At 39.0% G+C, this 19,382-nt stretch overlaps 1 protein-coding gene across 1 annotated transcript in view; it reads left to right on the top strand.

Moving 5' to 3' along the window:
• Nucleotides 1-11,285: 11,285 nt before the first annotated feature.
• Nucleotides 11,286-19,382, top strand: part of DSE (dermatan sulfate epimerase) — a 69,089-nt gene continuing 60,992 nt past the window's right edge. The window contains exon 1 of the mRNA XM_006879021.1: nucleotides 11,286-11,752. Within this exon, the coding sequence (XP_006879083.1) occupies nucleotides 11,337-11,752 (416 nt within the window). The 5' untranslated portion in view covers nucleotides 11,286-11,336. The remainder of the gene's footprint in view (nucleotides 11,753-19,382) is intronic.

Genomic DNA, 19,382 nt, shown 5'->3' with positions numbered 1-19,382 from the left:
AATTGATTTTACAAGGAATATTTATGCCCTATATGGACAGCAGAGAGTACCAAAGGAATGTCTGTGTTTCATTGACTATGCAGAGGCATTTGACTGTGTGGATCACAACAAACTGTAGCTGACTCTGAGAAGAATAGGAATCCCAGAACACTTGTTTGTACTTATATAAAACCTATATTTACACCAGGAGGCAGTTGTCAGCAAAGCAAGGAAATACTGCATGGTTCAAAATTGGAAAGTGTGTGCATCAATGATGTGTCATATCTCCATATCTTTTCAATCTATATTCGAAACAAATTATCTGGAAGTCTGGGCTGTATGAGGAGAAATGTGACATCAGGATTGGAGGTAGACACATCAACAGTCTACATTAGGTAGATGACATAACCCTGCTTGTGAAACTGAGGAGGACCTGAAGCACTTTATGCAGAAGGTCAAAGACTGCAGCCTTCAATATGGATTGAAGCTCAACATCAAGGAAACAAAGATTCTCACCACTGGCCAAATTGGCAGCATCATGATAGATGGTGAAGAGGTTGAGATTGTTGACAGTTTTAGTTTTCTTGGCTCTATAATCAACACTCATGATATCAGCACGAGGAAATTAAAAAATGAATTGCATTGGGAAAGTGTGCTGTTAGAGACCTCTCCAAAGTACTAAAGAGCAGTGATACCAGTCTGGTGACTAAGGTGCGCCTCATACAGGCCATAGTCTTTGCAATTACTTGCTAAACATTAGAGAGCTGGATAATAACTAGGAATGATAGAAGGAGAGTTGATGCCTTTGAGCTGTGGTGCTGGAGAAGAGTATTGAATATATCGTGGACTGCTAAAAGAATAAACAAGTTCATCCCGGAGAGAGTGAAGCCAGGCTGTTTCTTGGAGGCAAGGATTCTGAAGATTCGTCTGACATACCTTGGATATGTTGCAAGGCAGGATCAGTACTTGGAGAGGGATATCATGCTTGGAAGGGTGGAGGGACAGCACAGGAGAGGAAGACCATCGATGAGGTGGATTGATTCAGTTACTGGGGTAATGGGCATAGGTGTTTCAGAGACAATAAGATTGGCAAGGGACAGAGCAGGGTTTAGGGCTGTTTTACATAGAGTTGCTGTGAGTTGCAGGTCAATCGATGGCACATAACAACAACATGGATTAGGAAATTGGTATTACAATTCTAAATAGCTACATTATAAAAGATATAAATTTCTACTGTGTGCTGTTGAGTCACATGCAACTTATAGTATACTCAATATTAAATTCTTCTTAAAATAATACCAAAATTTAATAATTCTGAAAATAAATCTTGATATAATCATTAAGAAAGTCAGTTAATGTTGTAATAAAGAAGAATCAATAACATATCCAATTATTAAACTTCTAGGTAAATTGTCATTTATTTACAACTTATTTTAAAAAGTATCATTATCTTTTCTGCTTTCCCCTTTTTATAAGCAAAATTAAGTTTCCTAATAATCTCTTGGTCTCCATGAAAATTGTAGATTTTCTTTCACTCTCCTATACTAATTGACAACCCCTCTTTCTAAAGCATAATCTTAGTCATTTTTAGTTTTGTGGTAATGTTAGCAGCACAACTCTGCTGCCAAATCATACATTGAGCTTGATAGCCACTAAATGACTCATCAGATGGTCTCTGGTGAATCAGAGATGGAGCCTTCAGACTTGACCACAAAATATCTATATTCATTTTAAGTATAACTTCATTATTTTTCCCCATATAGGGGAGCTGAGTAATTATCATTGTGAATGTAGACAAGAACATGGGATTCAGAGGACATTAGAAAATTTGTCTTCGTGAAACATTTCTAGGGGACAATTATCAGAATGTGCGTGGGCTGCACAGAACAGCTACTTTACAAGCCTAACCTAAGCTTTCAAATGTTATGTATGAAGATGGTGAACACCATTATTATATGTGTGGTTTTGCTGTGTGGGCTCAGGGTTATAATTATTCTCTCAGTAGCATGTGTAAATTCTTTGGTTGCATATGTTATCATTTTATATTGTGGATTTTTCTTTGAAAATTACTTCTTGGGGGGAATATTATTTATGTTACCTTTAAATTAAAAAAAAAACAACAATAAGTCATCAGCAGAAAGAACTTCCATTTTGCTGAAGAGCTCTTGGATTTTAGAGTTTTTGTTTTTGTCTGAGACCAAGTGGTTTTTTGCACATTATCCCTTTGTGTCATTGCATCAAGTTGGAACCAACTCATAGCTGACCTTTTACTGTATTTCCCAAGCTTCCATGGGAGGAGATTGCCCGTCTTTCTCCTGCAGAGATGCCGGAAGATTAGAACTACCAGGGGAGTGGGCATTTGGATTGGCAGTGGAAACTCCCTAAAGATCAGGAGAGTGTAACCATTGTATAGCACTAAAACCATTTTTCTTAGAATTTCTAGTATTTAAAAATAAAGTTACCTTCATTTTCCTATAAAATTTTACCAACATCACAGAAGGCTTTGTGTGTGTGTGTGTGTTGAGGAAGATTATTTTTCAGAAAACTATTCTATATACTTAATACAATTGAAATGCAAAAGTGTTAAAAAAGTTTGATAAATATATACAGCCTTCTTGTTAAAATATGTGGAGAGAGCTGAATAGAAAGTATGCATAAGTTCACAGTGGGATGCTCTTCCACCACTAGGAAATGGGTAGAGTGTTAGGATCTTGACTGGTTAAGTTGTCCCAGTCCAAGGCCCCTCCCACTGCCTTTGCTCATAAAGCATCTATATAATAATTTCACTTCCTGTAGAGGGTTCCTACAAAGGTGGAACAACATATTTTCAGTCTGCTTGCTAACAGCTTTCTTGTTATAAATGATACTCTGACATTCTGGTTTTGTGTATATAGGGTGAGGGGGAGGACTTGACTTGGCTAACAGCAGGGAGCATCTCCCAGGATGGTCATCTGAGACACTGATGACATTACCAGACAAGACTAAACTCTGTCAGACCAGACAGTGGCAGGAAATGTCTCCTGAAAATTTATGCAACCTTCCATAGTTTACATTCGTTACAAGGAAGCTACTTCTCAGGCAAAGACTATTGCCCAGCTATTAATGAACATTTGTTTTGAAAGACTCCAGTAAAAAGGAGTCATATTTAATGTACTAAGAATTACTTTCCTTGGGAACCAATTAAATGTAAAGAATATTTTTTTTTTCCCTTGAGGGAAGACTTCCAACAAATACTTGAACATTTTCAAGTATAAGAGCAAGAAGATACTTATCTTTCTGTAAGTAATGGGTTTCAAAAAAATAACAACTCATTGCCAGTCAGTTAAACCAACTTCTAGCAAGTTTCAGAAGACAGTAAATCACAGGTGGAGATTGCCCATCTTTCTCCCAAGGGGTTGCTGGTGGATTTGAACTGCCATAAAGGCGCTGCTTTGGGGTGCGCAACTCAGTAGGCACTATGCCACCAGTTGTTATGTGTCATCAAGTCGGAACCAGCCCACCCACATCTGACACTCTGGCAGATTTTCAGAGGCAGTAAAGGATAGGGGAGGTGATTGTCCACCTTTCTCTGATGGGGCAGCTAGTAGGTTTGAATTGAATGCCTTTGTGTTGGCAGTGTAATTCCTTACGACTAAGCCACCAGATGTGTTTAAATTTATCTTAGGGGAGGCAACATTTCCTAATAAATGCACCACTGGGGTACAAACCCAAGATCTCCTGTTTACCAGATAGGCACTTAAACCAACTAAGAGTTTGAGTGAGTGATGAACTTACTATAAATGAGGTACCCAAGAATCAGGAGTCTTAAGTTACATTTCTAGGAAATGTCTGAGCTTGACCATATTGTCAGTTAACATCTCCTGTTCTACGTCTCTTGCCTGTATAGCATGAAGATTTAGTTTCTAACAAATAAAATTTTATAGGGAGGTGAATCCATGATCACATGTCTAAATCATCTTCTCTTTAATGAAAAAGAATATTGTTTACTGAGCTCTTTAGACTACATGTTCTGATAAATTCACGTATATTAATCACCCTATGAAGTAAGAACTATATTATGGGAAAGAACACAGAGGCTTTGAGAGGGTAAATCAGTCGATCAAAGCTGGTAGACAGCAGAGTTGCGATTTATACTTGGATCTGACCAACTCCAGCCCCACACTGTTAATCACTGAACTCTGCTGCTCAGATTTGGCATGTATTATAAGAGAATTTTTCAATCCATCTTCATTTGGAAGCATGTTTTGCTTTCTACAGAGTGATTGATCTCGTCTATCCTTACACTTTGTGTAAAGAGGAATTGAAAGAACTTTTATTCTACCATGTGCTCCATTCTGTAAACTGTTTCAGACCATTTGGAAACCCACATTTTTTAAACTCTGTAGCAGCCTGGTTTTCAGTTCCTTTCCTTCTCAGCATGACCTTTCTGAGCTTTCTTTGTTTAGGATGGCAAAAGGGGAACCCTTAATGCTGTTATATTGTTAAAAACAAGTTTGGTTTTAAAAAAAGTAAATTAGTTTAGGATTGAAGAAATTCAGAATCTGGTGCTGCCTCTGACATAGACTGTTATATGGAGCAAGTCTTCAATAGTTTTGTAATTTTAAGTTATTATAAAAACTTGTTAAAATACATCAAAGGCATTTAGTATCATGTAAAGTTTATCTCTAGATCAGTAATTATAATAGCTGTGGTGATTCTTGGAATCAGAAATAAAGCAAACATAATATTGGGCTTTTTGTTGTTTGGTGAGAACATAAGATAGAATTTAGGCAGCTTGTTAAATGCTTTTTTCCACTGAGCCTAAGCATTAATAGCATTTGGGCTGTGGCAGATAGATGTAGATTGTGAAGGCAGAGGGATAATCAAATTATGCTTGGAATTATTCTGTAGTAACAGAATGATTCTTAAATCAGTCAGGTCAGAATTTTGTTACTATTAGTTGCCATCAAGTCAGCTTTGACTGGTGGCATTCTTAGGTGTCATCGAACCAGCATTGCCCAGTTCCGTGCGCACTCTTCAGATATGTTAGTATGGCAGAGTCCATTCTTGAGGCTGTTGTGGCAGTCCATATCACAGAGGGGTCTCCCTGTTTTTGCTGACTACACTTTACTAAGTTTAGCAATAAGCTGTATCCTGTAAAACAGTGGGAAGGAAACCTGGACTCTGAAAGCTGGTGTACTACAGCAGAGGAGAAAAAGAAAAACATAACTCCAGGGGAAACGAGGGTCAGTAGCATCATCCAGAAAAATTCTTGATTTCAATTGTAAATCAACTGTGTGTTCCTAGAGTTGGTACTTAGCCATATTGAAAATGCCTGCTTTTGAACGGTCCCTAGGCAGTCTGAAGATTTAAGGGACTTGACTGTGTCTGGAGACAGTAAAATAGTGGAGAGAATTGTTTGCGAGATCATCACAGGCGTCAGAAGCACAGAATGACTTCTCTGTGTCACACACGTCTCTGTGTGTGTGAGAGAGATTGTGGGTATTGTGTATGTGTATTTTGTATGTCTTATAGTGAGAGAAGGGATGGGAGGGTACTTGTCTAGTCTGGCAAACTCATTAGGCTCTAATGGCTTTTGTTTCATTTAAGCATTATCATCAACAATTTTTTATTATATCCATTTATATCTTTTATTTGTTTAAGCTTGAATATATTTAAAACAAGAATTTTATAATTGAATTCCATGTTTGATGTACTGGCTCAATGTGTTTCCCTAATACATATTGAAGTAAAGAAATAATAATAATAGCATTAAAACATCTTTTGTTGTCTAAATTTACCTTGAGAACCACTTTCATTTAACTTCAGTTCCTCTTTTTAAGGAGTAGGCAGAGGTCAAAGGTGAATGGTTAAAAGGAAAATCTAAGGCCTAGAAATAGGGGCTTTCGGTGGAGTTTTCAGACAGGTTTTAAGATGTTGAATGGAAATTAGGTTTTCCTTTTAGTCATCAAAGGAGCACTGGTGGCACTGTGGTTAAGGTACTCAGCCGCTAACGAAAAGCTTGGCAATTCAGACGCACATGTGGGAGTTCTGACTCCTTAAAGGATTGAGAACACGAGGGCAGTTCTACTGCAGCCAACAAGGTCACTGTTATTTAGGATTGGCTCAGTGGCAATGGATATGGTGGTTTTAGTTACACTGTCAAAAGGATTCCTGGTGGCACAGTGTTCAAGTGCTAACCTCCTAACTGAATGCTCGGTGGTTTTAGCCCAAGAAGAAAGATGTGTCAGTCTACTTCTATGACGATTAGAGCTTTGGAAACCCTGTAAGACAAGTCTACAAAGTCTTGCAAGGGGATCTGGTGGCATAGTGTGTAGTGTATAACATGTTGAACTGCTAACCAAAACGTCCAGCTGTTCATATCCACTCACTGCCCAACAGGAGTCCTGAGGGAGTGTCACTATGGAGTCTAAATCAACTGTGGGTGTACTCAGCTCCAAGCGGAGCTGCCATTTAAGAAACCAGGATAATCTTCTGGAGGGACCATTTTCAGTAACAGTAGCACTAGAAAACCCACTCATAGCTGGCCCTACAGCAGGTTTTCAGAGGCTGGCCATTGCCCAAGCGATTCTCCTGCAGTGTATTTGAGCCACTAGTGAGGTGTGGCAGTACTGCTCTTAATGGGCTATGCCACCAGAGCTCCCCAGCTGTGCGTCAAGGAGGTGGAAAGTGACTAAGTAGAGTCCAGACTTGGAATCAATTCTAGGGCCGCGGGTGGGGACTCGGCCTCTGAGTCAGAATCAATTCAATCAATAGCAATGGTTTATTTTGTTTTGTCTTTAAGTTTGTCAACCCAGAGTAAATGTGGGTATGTTTTAGTGACATTTAATATCTTTTACTTGAAAAAAGGAAGGAAAAAAGTATTTTGTTTAAGCTACATGAAAACTTTGTGAATAATTCCCCCATTAATTTCCAAATGGAAATTTATCAGAACATCTCCAAACTTTTCTCTGCCTCAAAAAAGGGGGGAATTTATGGTGTCTCCTTGATATGTCTTGGAGATGGTACAACCAGAGTGCTCTTTGGAGGCAAGAATGATGAAACATCACATCACATACTTTGGACATGTTGTTAGGAGATGGTACTCCTTGGAGAGGGAAATGATGTGGGGAAGGGTGGAGGGTCAAAAAAGGAGAGGAAGACCCTCAATCAGGTGGATTGACACGGTGACTACTGCAGTGGGCTCTTGTGTGTGAGGACAGTGCAGGACAGAATAGTGTTCACATCTTTTGTTCATAAGGTCGCTATGAGGTGCGTTTGACTTAATGATACCTAACAACAACAGCCTTGTTCATTTTGAGGGTAAAGTGATGAACTTTATTATGCCAGCTCCTCAGCCCCAATGCATGGTCTTGCTGCCTTTCCATGCCAGGCATAGGGCTAAGCTTTGTAATACAGAGAAGAAACTTTATCCCACTTTCTGTGTGGTAAGTAAACAGCAGAAACTGTTTAGAATGACCCAGGTATGTGACAGAAACGGGACAGATGAGCTCTTTGAGTGGACCAGCAAAGTCCTTCATAGCTGGGAGAGCCGGAGAGAGGAGAATGGGGCTATGAGAAAGGCAACCTGTGATTTGTACCCCCATGGTCCTTTTTCTTTAGTCATTGAAAATGATTGTTTAAGAGGATAGAATTCCTTTTGGTTCTGCATTAGTCCACATGGCATCCCATTAAGAACTGTTTTAAATGTGCAGTAATTTATAAATAACAGTGCTGACCTGCCACCCTCCCATGAATTTGAAGCAATAAGAAAGGAATACTTGGCACATTGACGTGGCAGCAGTCCCAAATCCACATTTTAATGAGGTTCTGTCCTTCAGGATCAACACTTCTTGTTTAAATCCACTCTGGCATGTCCTACCTAAATGGAAGCAATGTGGCATGAGGGGCTGGAGTCACAGTGTGAGTTTTGTCAGGGTAAGCGTGGAGACCCTACACTAAGAGAGGCTCTTTGGAGTAGCCCGTAACTATTTCAATTACAGGTTCCAAATAGGTGTGTGTAGGGGAGAACAAAGCGACTTTAAAAAGAAGAGAAAAAGCGAGCTTTAGGGATTATATGCACAGAGTGGAGGAGAGATTCTGTTTGCTGAGGAGACCTGCCTGTCTTCCTGGAACTTGAGCTCCTCCTGCATGGCTTTGATCCAGTGCACGTAGGGACACAGCCTAAGGAGAAACTTCACCTCATCTTCACATTAACTATCCCAGACTCTCACCCATGTTAGTTGCATTAATGAACTCATCTAATCTTTGACTTCTGAGAATTTAATGTAGGGAGGATTTTTTTAAATAAAATTTTTTAACAAAATGTTAGCAATAAAAGCATACCTTTGTTTAATTAGACTGCTTTATTGTGCTTCACAGATGCTGTGTTTTTTTTAAAAAACAGAAAATTTGTGGCAACACAGTGTTGGCTACTGCCAGTGCCACTGTTGCAACAACCTTTACATACTTTGGAAAGGACTCTGGTAGTGCAGTGGGTCAAGCGCTGGGCTGCTAACTGAAAGGTTGGAACTTCAAACTCATCAGCTGCTCTGAGGAAGGAAGTTGAGGCCATCAGCTCACCTGAAGACTTAGAGCTGAGACCCCACAGGGTCTCGTTAAGTTGGAATTAACTCAAGGGCAGCCGGTGGGATGATGATGCCGTTCACATCCAGTCTCTGTTACATTTTGGTAGTTCTTCAGAATTCCAAATCTTTCCGTAGTGCCATTCCGTACGTAAGCTACAGTAGAGTGCAAACATAACCTTCACATGCGCTAAGGAAGCAAAAAACTTTTTGTAACTAATTTTATTGAGATGTTTGCTTTATTGTGGGAGTCTGGAACCAACCCTATAGCATCTTCAAGACGTGTCTATGTAGTTCTCTGAAAATGGCAAGAAGTAACCCTCCCAGGAGGATGAGCGTTACTGTAGACCCGCCACGTCTCTGTGCGGCCAGAGACCACATCCTTCCTTAGATGGAACCTCGGAAGACTTTCTTTACACTGTGTCTCAGACTTTGAAGGATCCAGCCACCTCCTGGACATTTTAGGTGATAGACGTGATGGGAGAAGTGTCCAAGATTTATTTCTATTTCATATGGCTTGTTTAGCCTGACTAAATTAATTTCTTAAAAATTCTTCATAAATCATCCTCTTGAGAGAAATTTTTAAATGCTCACACACTGCTGCCAGTAGAGTTTCTCGTTTCTAGCCAAAAGCACATTTAAATTTTTTTTAAATAGCGTCATTGAAGGTAGCATCTGCTAGCAATATTGTAATGCTGTTCTCTTGGAAATGTAGCAAGGTGAGAAGACGGATTGATTTGCAGTGTGTATTCAGTTCTTGGTGTGGGTGTTTGTGACTGTGATTAGGCACTTTTTTTGGTGGGGGGGAATACTCTGTGATCAGCTTGGGAGGTTGGTTTCCCTCCATCATTTTCTCCTTTGAATAATTGAAAACTACTGTTCATTATTTACATAAAACTGTCTTTTTCTGGTCTGCTTTCTGTAACCTTTCCCCTCTTAGGAATTTTAAAAATTCCCTTACTTTCCTCTGGAGGATTTTATGCCTGCTTTATCCCAGATGTGGGACACGGACTTGACTGGAGGGTTTTTTCTTTTATGTTGCTACATTTGAAAGACATTCTTTTAGCCTGTAAGCAAATGAGCCACTGAAAAGAGGGCATTTAAGAAAAGTGGTTTGGAAAATGTGTGAGTTTGGTTTCAATTTCTGACTTTCCTAATGACCCTAAAATCCCATATACAAAATGAAAAATAGATGGTAGCATCTATAGTAATAATATTAATGAGAAAAATTCATACATTATGTCAGTCTTTTAAATCTGGAATTTTACTCTATGAATGAAGACATATCAAACAATTTTGAGTATCAGTTGTTGACCATTATCTATAGTTTCTCTACCTGCTTGTTGATGTCAATCCAGGAAGAGACTTCCACTTCCTTTATCTTCTCTGTCTCCACTTTCAGGTCATACCACGGGAATAGTTAATATTATCCACAATCTTTTATATACTTATATTCTTTTTCCCCCTTCAATATTTCACTTTTAAAACAATTTTTTACTGGCTTATTTACAAAGTTTGAATGCAACACCAGATCTTTCCCGTTTGTTTTCACACCCCCCCCCATCAAATTGTGTGACTCTGATCACTGCCCTCGCCATCCTCACCCCTCTATTTCCACCCTCCCCAACCTTGTATCCTCATAGTCATTCTGCGATAATGGTCTTGTACAGTATTTGTCTTTACGGGACTGAGTCAGTTCACTCAACATAATGCTTTCCAGACCCTCCCAAGTTAGAGAGTCATTTATAAAATCATTGCTCTTGCGTGCTACGTAGTATTACATCATGTACTATAATTTCTCAGTCTATTCAATTGTGATTGGACATCTGGGCTGTTTCCATGTTCTTGCAATGGTGGATAACGCTGCTGTGAGCATTGGTGTATAAGTACCTCAGTTCTCATTCTCTTGGGATATATTCCAAGCAATGGAATAGCTGAGTTATAGGGAATTTCTATGTTCAGCTTTTTGAGGAAGTGTCAAGGAGGTTTGGTGCTTCTTCAAAAAGCTATACTTATATTCTTATTGACACTTTGGTCCTAATTCTTGCTTCAGAATGTGAAACAGTAGGAAGGGGGAGAAGATAAAAGTAAAGAGAAGTATATTAAGAAAGATAAGAATTCACCCCCTTTCTTTCTATAATGTCCATTCAGATTTCCAGAAGATGTTTAAGCACCAGATTTTGGTGACCATGCATTGTTTGTGATTGTCTTAAAAATAAAATATAAACTTTTGTTACATGAAAAAAATATGAGAGGAATGGCAAGGAGATGTTTTTCCTACTTTGAGTAAATACTGTTTTTCCCAAGCTTAATTTGGTTTTTCAAAATGAATACAAGTCTGATTTACAATGTTTCCATATCCAGTTAACCATCAGGTCACCTCCAAGTTCTGGCAGCCTCATGTGTGTCAGGAGACTTGCATCCTGTAAGGTTTCCAGTGGGTGATTTTTCTAATACAGATTGTCACACCTCTCACTTGAGACATTACTGAGTGGAATCTCACTTTGAAATTTTTGGTTAGCAACTAAATATGTCAACCATGTTTCCGTATTATTACAAAGTCAAAATTTAAAATATTTTAGTGATCTTAAGTGTGATTTTCCTTCTAATATAAGCTTTATTTCTCAACATGCAGTCTTTTCCCAGAAGCCTCAGTTTTGTAAAGTAAGCTAGGTGCCCTCTATCATAGCTTTTCCATGGTGCCATGTTCCTTGGGTAACATGTTCTTTCCCTCCTGTAGGATCTTTCGAAGATGGTTTGGCTGCCCCGGAAATTTGGAGATCTGATGCCACGATGAGGACTCACACACGGGGGGCTCCCAGTGTGTTTTTCATATATCTGTTTTGCTTTGTGTCAGCCTACATCACTGACGAGAACCCGGACGTCATGATTCCCTTTACAAACGCCAACTACGACAGCCACCCGATGCTGTACTTCTCCAAGGCAGATGTGGAAGAGCTCCAGCTCAGGGCCAGTGGTACACATGAGCACATCGCCGCCCGACTCACTGAGGCCGTGCACACCATGCTGTCCAGCCCCTTGGAATACCTCCCTCCCTGGGACCCCAAGGAGTACAGCGCCCGCTGGAATGAAATCTATGGAAACAACTTGGGTGCCTTGGCAATGTTCTGCGTGCTCTTTCCTGAGAATCTTGAAGCCCGTGACATGGCCAAAGACTACATGGAAAGGATGGCAGCGCAGCCTAGTTGGTAGATTTTTGTCTTTTTCTTCTTACTGTTTTAACTGCTATTTAAAGGAATGACTGTGTATTCAGGTGAACTTGCAGAGGGCAAGGTTTCATATACTTGCCTGTTTCCAGTGTGAAGTGTGGGGTGGAAGCTAAAATTGAATTACCAGTACCTTATGAGTGGTCCAGAGATTCATGAAACCTAGCTATCTCCATGTTTAAAGTTAGAAGTTAAAGATTTAGATATAACTGAACTGAGGTAAAAAGTTACTTGCTGAGTTGAGGAAACAGTATCATCCTGATTGTTGAGAAGTCTTTTCCCCTTCTTGATCAGCCATCTATGAGCATCATGTGGTGTTAGGGTCTGTTTAGGAGGAAGTTGAAGCCTGTACCTCTAAGAGGTTTCACTCAGTTAGGACTTATTTACATTTTATGGCATGTGAGGAACTAAAAGCCATTGTGATGGGGTTGACTAGCATTTAAAAATAAGAATCTATCCAATAGTTTAGTTGCTACATGTTTGCTAGTTATTGAGGAACAGAGAAGAAGTTTACTAGAGGACTAGTACTTTATTTATGACAATATTGATCAGAGTAGATTTACTTTAACCCTGTTTACTTACCCAGGAACCCAAATTGCTAGTCTTTGTGCTAATGGGGTAAAACATTGACTTCTTTCTTTTGATGGCTGAAAAGTTGAAGGTCAGAAATTGGGAATTTACCATTATATCTGGTTTCTAGTTATAAAAAGTCAAGCCATCTGGACCTTTTTCTTGGCGGGTAGTTACTGGAGCATGATTTTTAATGATCTTAGGAAAACTATCACACCTAACCCCTGTGCTCTTACATTTTCACTTAGGTTTCTCTTTGAGTATAATTATTTTTTTATGACTGAAAATGTTAAATGCTCTTACAGTTCCACTCCACCTCGTGCCAAGCCTGAGCGTACCAGAATATAACTGTGCACCAAGGAGGTTTTAAGTGACTTGTTTTTCAGAAGTATGGCTCCAGGCTTTTCTTCATAGTACCTCTTCATTGACTTGAACTTCAGTCTTTCAGTTAGCAGCTAAACTTTAAACATTTGCACCACTCAGGGACTCTGAAGTTCAAATACCTCTTTTTGGATTGTTTACTCGTGTTCCTACAAAGAGTTAAGGAAGCTCTGTTTGCTTAGTTGAGCTGTTAACCCAAAGGACTGCTGTTCAAATGGACCAGCTGTTCTGAGGAAGCAAGATGTGCAGTTTTCTCCCGTGTGATTAACTGCCTCTGAAATTCCACTGGCGGGTCAGCTGTGAGTCTCTTCTGATTTGATGGCACAGAATAACAATGAAGACTTGTGTTATGGATGTTGTCATTGACGGTGTTGTAATTGTTGTTAGGTATTGTGGAATCAGCTGAAACTTATGGCATCACTACATAAACAGAATAGAATGCTTCCCAGTCCTGTACCATCCTCACATAATCACTGCTGTACCTGAGCCTGTTGATGCGGCTGTGTTAATCCACCTCATTAAGATAATGCTGCTGCTGTTGTATTTGTTATGTGCTGCCAACTAGGGACCTACTCATAGCTGACCCTCCAGCTTGTTTTCAGAGGCTGTAAATCACACAGAAGGAGATTACCCATCATTCTCCTGCAGAGCCACTAGTGGACTCAAACTACATGCCTTTGGGTTGACAGTGTTACTCATTTTTCACTAAGCCAACACAGCTTCCTCACTGAGATGTAGGTTACTTACATTTGATTAAGGAAAAATAAAGTCTCTCTTTTATTTACAAAAAAAAGGTTAGTGTTATCATGAAATTGAAACCAAAACTTCCCACAATGACTTAATCACTAAAGACATTTGTCATTTCTTCCTTTGGAAAACTAATGACAAAATTGTGTTTAGGGCACTCTGATGGTCTAATGGTAAGGAGCTGTGCTGCCATCTTGAAGGCAGACAGTTCTAATCCACCAGCTGCTCCATGGGAGAAAGATGGGCAGCCTCCTCCCTTAAAATTTCCTGCCTCTGAAAACCTGCTGGAGGGTCAGCTATCGGCCATTCCAATTCGAGATACATAACAAGAACAACATGTTGTGTGTATCCATTTATTCACTTAATAAATACACATTTATGAGTATCTACTATGTGGGGTGTACTGTGTCAGTTCTGAGGATTCAAACATGAACAAGTATCTCAGTACTTTTGTGATTTGCAATCATGGTAAGGGTAAAAAAAATCACCTATTTGAAACCTAAGATAGTACTTTCTCTTCTGCGCGAAATTGATCTAAGGATTATTTAATAATAGAGTTCATTAGTTTGTATTTATTACTTACTAAGAGGATTGTATCATAATGCTGTGCTCTAGTACGACAGAAAAACACCAAGTTTAGAATCATATGGCCTGTGTTTGAATCCCAGCTTCTGGAGAATTAACTTCACTTAAATTTATATAACTTGTCGGAGCCTTAAGGTCTTCATGTGTAAAATGGCAAAAAAGTATAAACTTTAGAAGGTCATTATGAGGATCAAAATGCGCGCGCATGCATGTGTGCGTATGTGTGTGCTTTTGGCAGTCAGTACAGTTTCGGCACAGTTCTCATCACAGAACACTTTAAATAAGTAGTATAACAATAGTAATAATTATTTTTACTGTTATTTCACCTATTTATTCAGAGATTTCACTTACCTTTATTCAAAGTACTCTAAACTAGAAATCTGATTAAGTCATAAAATCTTTTCTCTTTACTTCATTCCACTAAAATGTCCACCAGTGTTCTCCTGGGATGTTACTCAATACATGAAGGGTTCTTAATGGTAGCCTCAACTGAGGAGAATCAGAGGAAAGTGAAAATTATGTGTCATTTGTCTGGTATTAATAGAAGTAAATGTAAAGTATATAGTTGCATACAAATTTATGATTTTTGGTTCATTTCATCTGAGTATTTAGTAAATAAAAAGCTTAAAGTTATATTGAGTCACTTACTTAGATTTCACTGTGTAGATTCACTTATTTATGAATTCTGCCATTGTAAAATGAAAATTAAATGGAAAATATCATCTTCATATAAACCCTGTCTTGGTATGTATATCAGATATAATGAATTCTAACTTATAAAGGAAATCTGATAGATAAATATTGATGATGGTGGTGTTATTAGGTGCCGTTAAGTTGAATACAACGAACAATAGATACCAACCTTGTTCTATCCTGTGCCATCCTCACAGACTGACCCACCCAAGCCTGTTGCTCCAGTCACTATCAATCCACCTGTTTGGAGGTCTTCCATTCTTTTGCTCTCCTTCCATCTATTCAAGCACGATGCTCTAATAGCCTCTTCTAGCAACATGCTCAGGATATGTGAAATGAAGCTTCACCATGGAAGCACTTTCTCCAAGGCATATATTTCTGTTCTTTTGTCAGTCAGTGGTATATTCATTACTCTACTGCAGCACCACAGTGCAAAGGCATCAATTTCTCTTCTGTCATCCTAATTTATTGTCCAGCTCTCAGATGTATAGCAAGTGGTTGAAAAGACTTATGTCCTAAATCAGGTGCCCCTTAGTTTTCAAATGAACATCATTGCTTCTCAGTTATTTGAAGGGGTCCCTGACTGCAGACTTTCTGGTTCAATAGTCTTCTGATCTCTTGATTGCTGGTACCAAGTGTATTGATTGTGGATCCAAGTAAGATGAAGCTGTTGACAATTTCAATCATTTCTCCATATATCATGATGTCACCTACTGCTCCAGTGGTGAGAATTTTTGCTTTCTTGACATTGAGATTCAGTTTATGTTGAAAGCTTCAGCATTTAACCTTGTGCAGCAAATGCTTTAAATTCTCCTCATTCAGCAAACAAGGTTATGTCATCTGCATTCCAAAGGGTTTTTTATGAGTCTTTCTCCAATCCAGTGTCACATTTTCATCACAGAGTCCAGCTTCGTGAATAATTAGGTCAGCATACAGATTGAATAGGTATGGAGAGAGGATGCAACCCTGATGTATGCCTTTCTTAATTTTAAACCCTGCAGTTTTCACTTGCTCTGTTTGCACAGTAGTTACATGGTATAGGTGTAAGTTTCACATAAGCACAATATGGTGTTCTAAGATTTCCATTCTTCTAAATGTTAGTCATAATTTGTTATGATCAACACAGCCAAATGCCTTTGCATAGCTAATATTTGTGCAAGATACAAATAGACATTCTTCTGGTATTCTTTACCTTCAGCCAGGGTTCATCTGATATCAGCAATGATATCACTGGTACCATGGCCTCTTCTAAATCCAACTTGAACTTCTAGCAGTTCTCTAAGCACTGTTCCTAGCTCCTAGCCATATTTGAATGATGTTTATTCAAACATTACATATTGATGGTTGTTGCCAGGTGCCGTCGAGTTGAGTACAATTCTTAGTGAACCGATGAGCAACAGAGCTGAATCCTGACCTATCCTTTATCATCCTCACAATCTCTCACACACTCAGGTCCATTACGGCAATCATTGTGTCAGTCCATCTGATTGAAGATCTTCTTCTGCACTGTCTCTTCACCTTTCCAAGCATGGTATAACTCTCCAGGGAATAGTCTCTTCTCACAATATGGCCAAAGTATGTGACATATTGCTTTATCCTCTTTGTCTCAGAGCACCACTCTGACAGCACCTTCGCCAAGACCTACCTGCTTGTTCTTTTGACAGTCAATTAAATATTCAGTCCTCTTCTCCAATACCATAGTTCAAAGGCTTCGATTCTTTTTCTGTTATCCTTATTCATTGTCTATCTCTCAGATGTATAGCAAGTGACTGAAAAGACACTGGCCTGAATAAGGCACACCTTAGTCCTCAAACAGACATCATTGCTCCTCAAAAAAATCTGGAGAGGCTCCCGACTATAGACTCTGCCAGTGCAGTATGTCTCCTAATCTGCTGACTGCTGGTGACACATGTGTTGGTTGTGGATCCAAGTAAGATGAAGAATACATACTGATGGAAGTGACTGATAAATAGCAGTGCTAATAAATAGGATTGTAATAGTTTGTATCTCTGAGTACCCAGATATTTGAGAGTTAGTTACAGTGAGAGGAGACTTACCTGCGTGCTGTATCAAACTGTAGACAGGTCCAGTCTTCTCCTAGAATCTCTCTCCTTACTCTTTCCTCTGCTAATGTTCCTATATTTACCATAAGATATTGATATTAGCATACTATTATAAGTTTGTCCCTAACTCAGTTCTAGGAATCAAATTCAAAAGTGTGTTATTTTAACCTAAAGTAATGGTGAACTTAAAGGGGGTGATTTTTAATCTGTGGCCCTCAGGCCTGGTTCAAATTGGAGTTTTTGGTCAAACATTCTTCTAAGTGGTATAGCAGTGGTCTGTGCATTGCCTGTACAGAGGTAACTTGTGGTAGCTGTGATGCTAAACACTGTGACACTGATGTGCCAAATGTGACAATGGTTACCCATGGTGGACAGTGTTTGCTGGAGCTGCCTGATTTAAACAAGCAGGAGTGGCATCCACTTCCGAAATGGCTTGCTTCCAGAAACTCTATGAACAGTGTCAGGTCTTTTATTTATAGGGTCGCTATGAGTCGTCTGTGACGCGACAGCACCTAACACCACAACACAGTAATAGTGTCTTGGTTTTTAAAGTTTTAATTAGGCAATCTTTTTTTCTTCTATAGAACTTGTCATCCAAATAAGAACTGGGGTCTGGACTGGAGTTGCATCTGTGCTATGTAAAAGCTTGATTAGAAGCTAACATAGAACCACTTTTAGAATTTGTGAGAGGTGAGATCATAAATGCAAGCAGAACTGTTAACAAAAAAGTCTACTTTTGGCAAAATATCACCTAAAATATTTAGTCTCTTGAGCAAATTCTATGTATGCCGGTTGGATGAGACTATCCTGACTTACAAGGGTTACTTTCTACATTCAGTCTTAAGAAAGCTTAAAAATCCCCAGAAACAGAAACTAGATTTAAAGACTTGAAGTTCTCTATCGTTTTGTTAAAATTTCATATTCTCACTTTGAATATTAGTATAGGAAAATAACAAAAGCATACATTTAATAGAGACTTGAGAGGTTTTTAAAAATCCATTTTTGTGAAAAAAAATCCATTTTTTAGGATGGTTATTTTAGAGCTCACACACATTACTCTTCTAACTATTTATATGTTTTCATATTTTCTCCAAAGGACTAAAGTAATGTAAAATATGTAAATTTGAAATGTCTGAAAAATAAAAACAGGAGAAAACTCAACAACCTCTGCATTATGCAGATGACACAGCTTTGCTTGATGAAGGTGAAGAGGATATGAAACACTTGTGCAGAACAGCAAGGCCTTCAACCTTCAGTATGGAGTACATCTTAACACCAAGAAAGCGAAAGTCTTCACTCCAAGTTCAATAGTCAACATTATGGTAGATGGAGAAAGGATTGAGACTGTCAATCTTTTAATCTTGCATGGATCAACAATTAGCACCTTTGGTATCAGCAGGTAGGAAATCAGGATATGTGTTGCATTGGGCAAGTGCAAAATGCTGAAAAGCGGTGATGTCAGTTTAAAGACTACGGTGCATCTGACTCAGGCCACAGTCTTCTCAATCACCCGCTGTGCATCAGAGAGCTAGACAGTGAATAATGATTACAGAAGAAGAATTGATGTCTTGAGTTATGGTATTGGAGAAAAGTATTGAATATTCCATGGCCTACCAAAAGAACAAAGAGATGTGTCTTAGAAAAATTGCAGCCACAGTGCTCCTTGGAGGCAAAGATGGTGAAGCTTCATGTTTCGTGCTTTGAACTTGTAACTAGGTGAGGCTGTTCCTTGGGAAAGGACATCACACTTAGAAAGATAGCAGGTCAGCTAAGCAGGGAAGACCACTAACAAGATGGATTTTCTTGCTTTTGTGAATGAATTGCTGCAATGAATGTATGTGTACAGATCTCCATTTGTATCTCAGTTCTCTTTTCTGTGGAGTATATTCCTAGCAGTGGAATAGCAGGGTTATTTGGGATCTCTATATTCAGCTTTTTGAGGAAAATCCTAATTGCCTTCCATAGCGGCTGCACTCTTTTATAACCCTACCCACCGTATATGAGCGTGCCAATCTCTCCATATCCTCTCTAACATTTATTATTTACTGTCCTCTTAAATTTTAATCTCACAGTGGTTTTGATTTGCATCCCTCTTATTGCCAGTGATTTTGAGCATTTCTTCATGGGTCTGTTGGCCACGTGAATGTTTTCCACTGTGAAAAGTCTTTCCATGTCTTTTGCCCATTCTGTGGTTTAGTCATCAGTCTTTTTCTTGTGGAGGCCCTGTAGGGTTCTGTAAACTTTTCGTTTTGAGACTGTTGCATGGAAAATCATTGTCAAATGAGTTTCCCCAGTCAATAGATGTTCTTGGATTTTTCTCTGCCCCTATTCAAAAAATGTTTTGATGCACACAGTGACTTAATTTTCAGAAGACCCCATTTGTCCATCTTATTCTTTCCTAGTTGTGCATTTCTGGCTATATTTGCAAGCTGCCAAAAGTCCAGGCTGGGTTTAGAAGGGGTCGTGGGACTAGGGGTATTGTAGCTAATGTTAGATGGATCTTAGCTGAAAGCAGAGAATACCAGAAGAATGTCTATCTGTGTTTCATTGATTATGCAAAGGCATTTGACTGT

This window comes from Elephantulus edwardii, unplaced genomic scaffold (genome assembly GCF_000299155.1).
Source record: "Elephantulus edwardii isolate Elephantulus edwardi_28Jun2011 unplaced genomic scaffold, EleEdw1.0 scaffold00002, whole genome shotgun sequence".
Taxonomy (NCBI): Eukaryota; Metazoa; Chordata; class Mammalia; order Macroscelidea; family Macroscelididae; genus Elephantulus; species Elephantulus edwardii.
The sequence above is the reverse complement of the archived record's forward strand: the minus strand, read 5'-3'. Positions and strand labels throughout refer to the sequence as shown.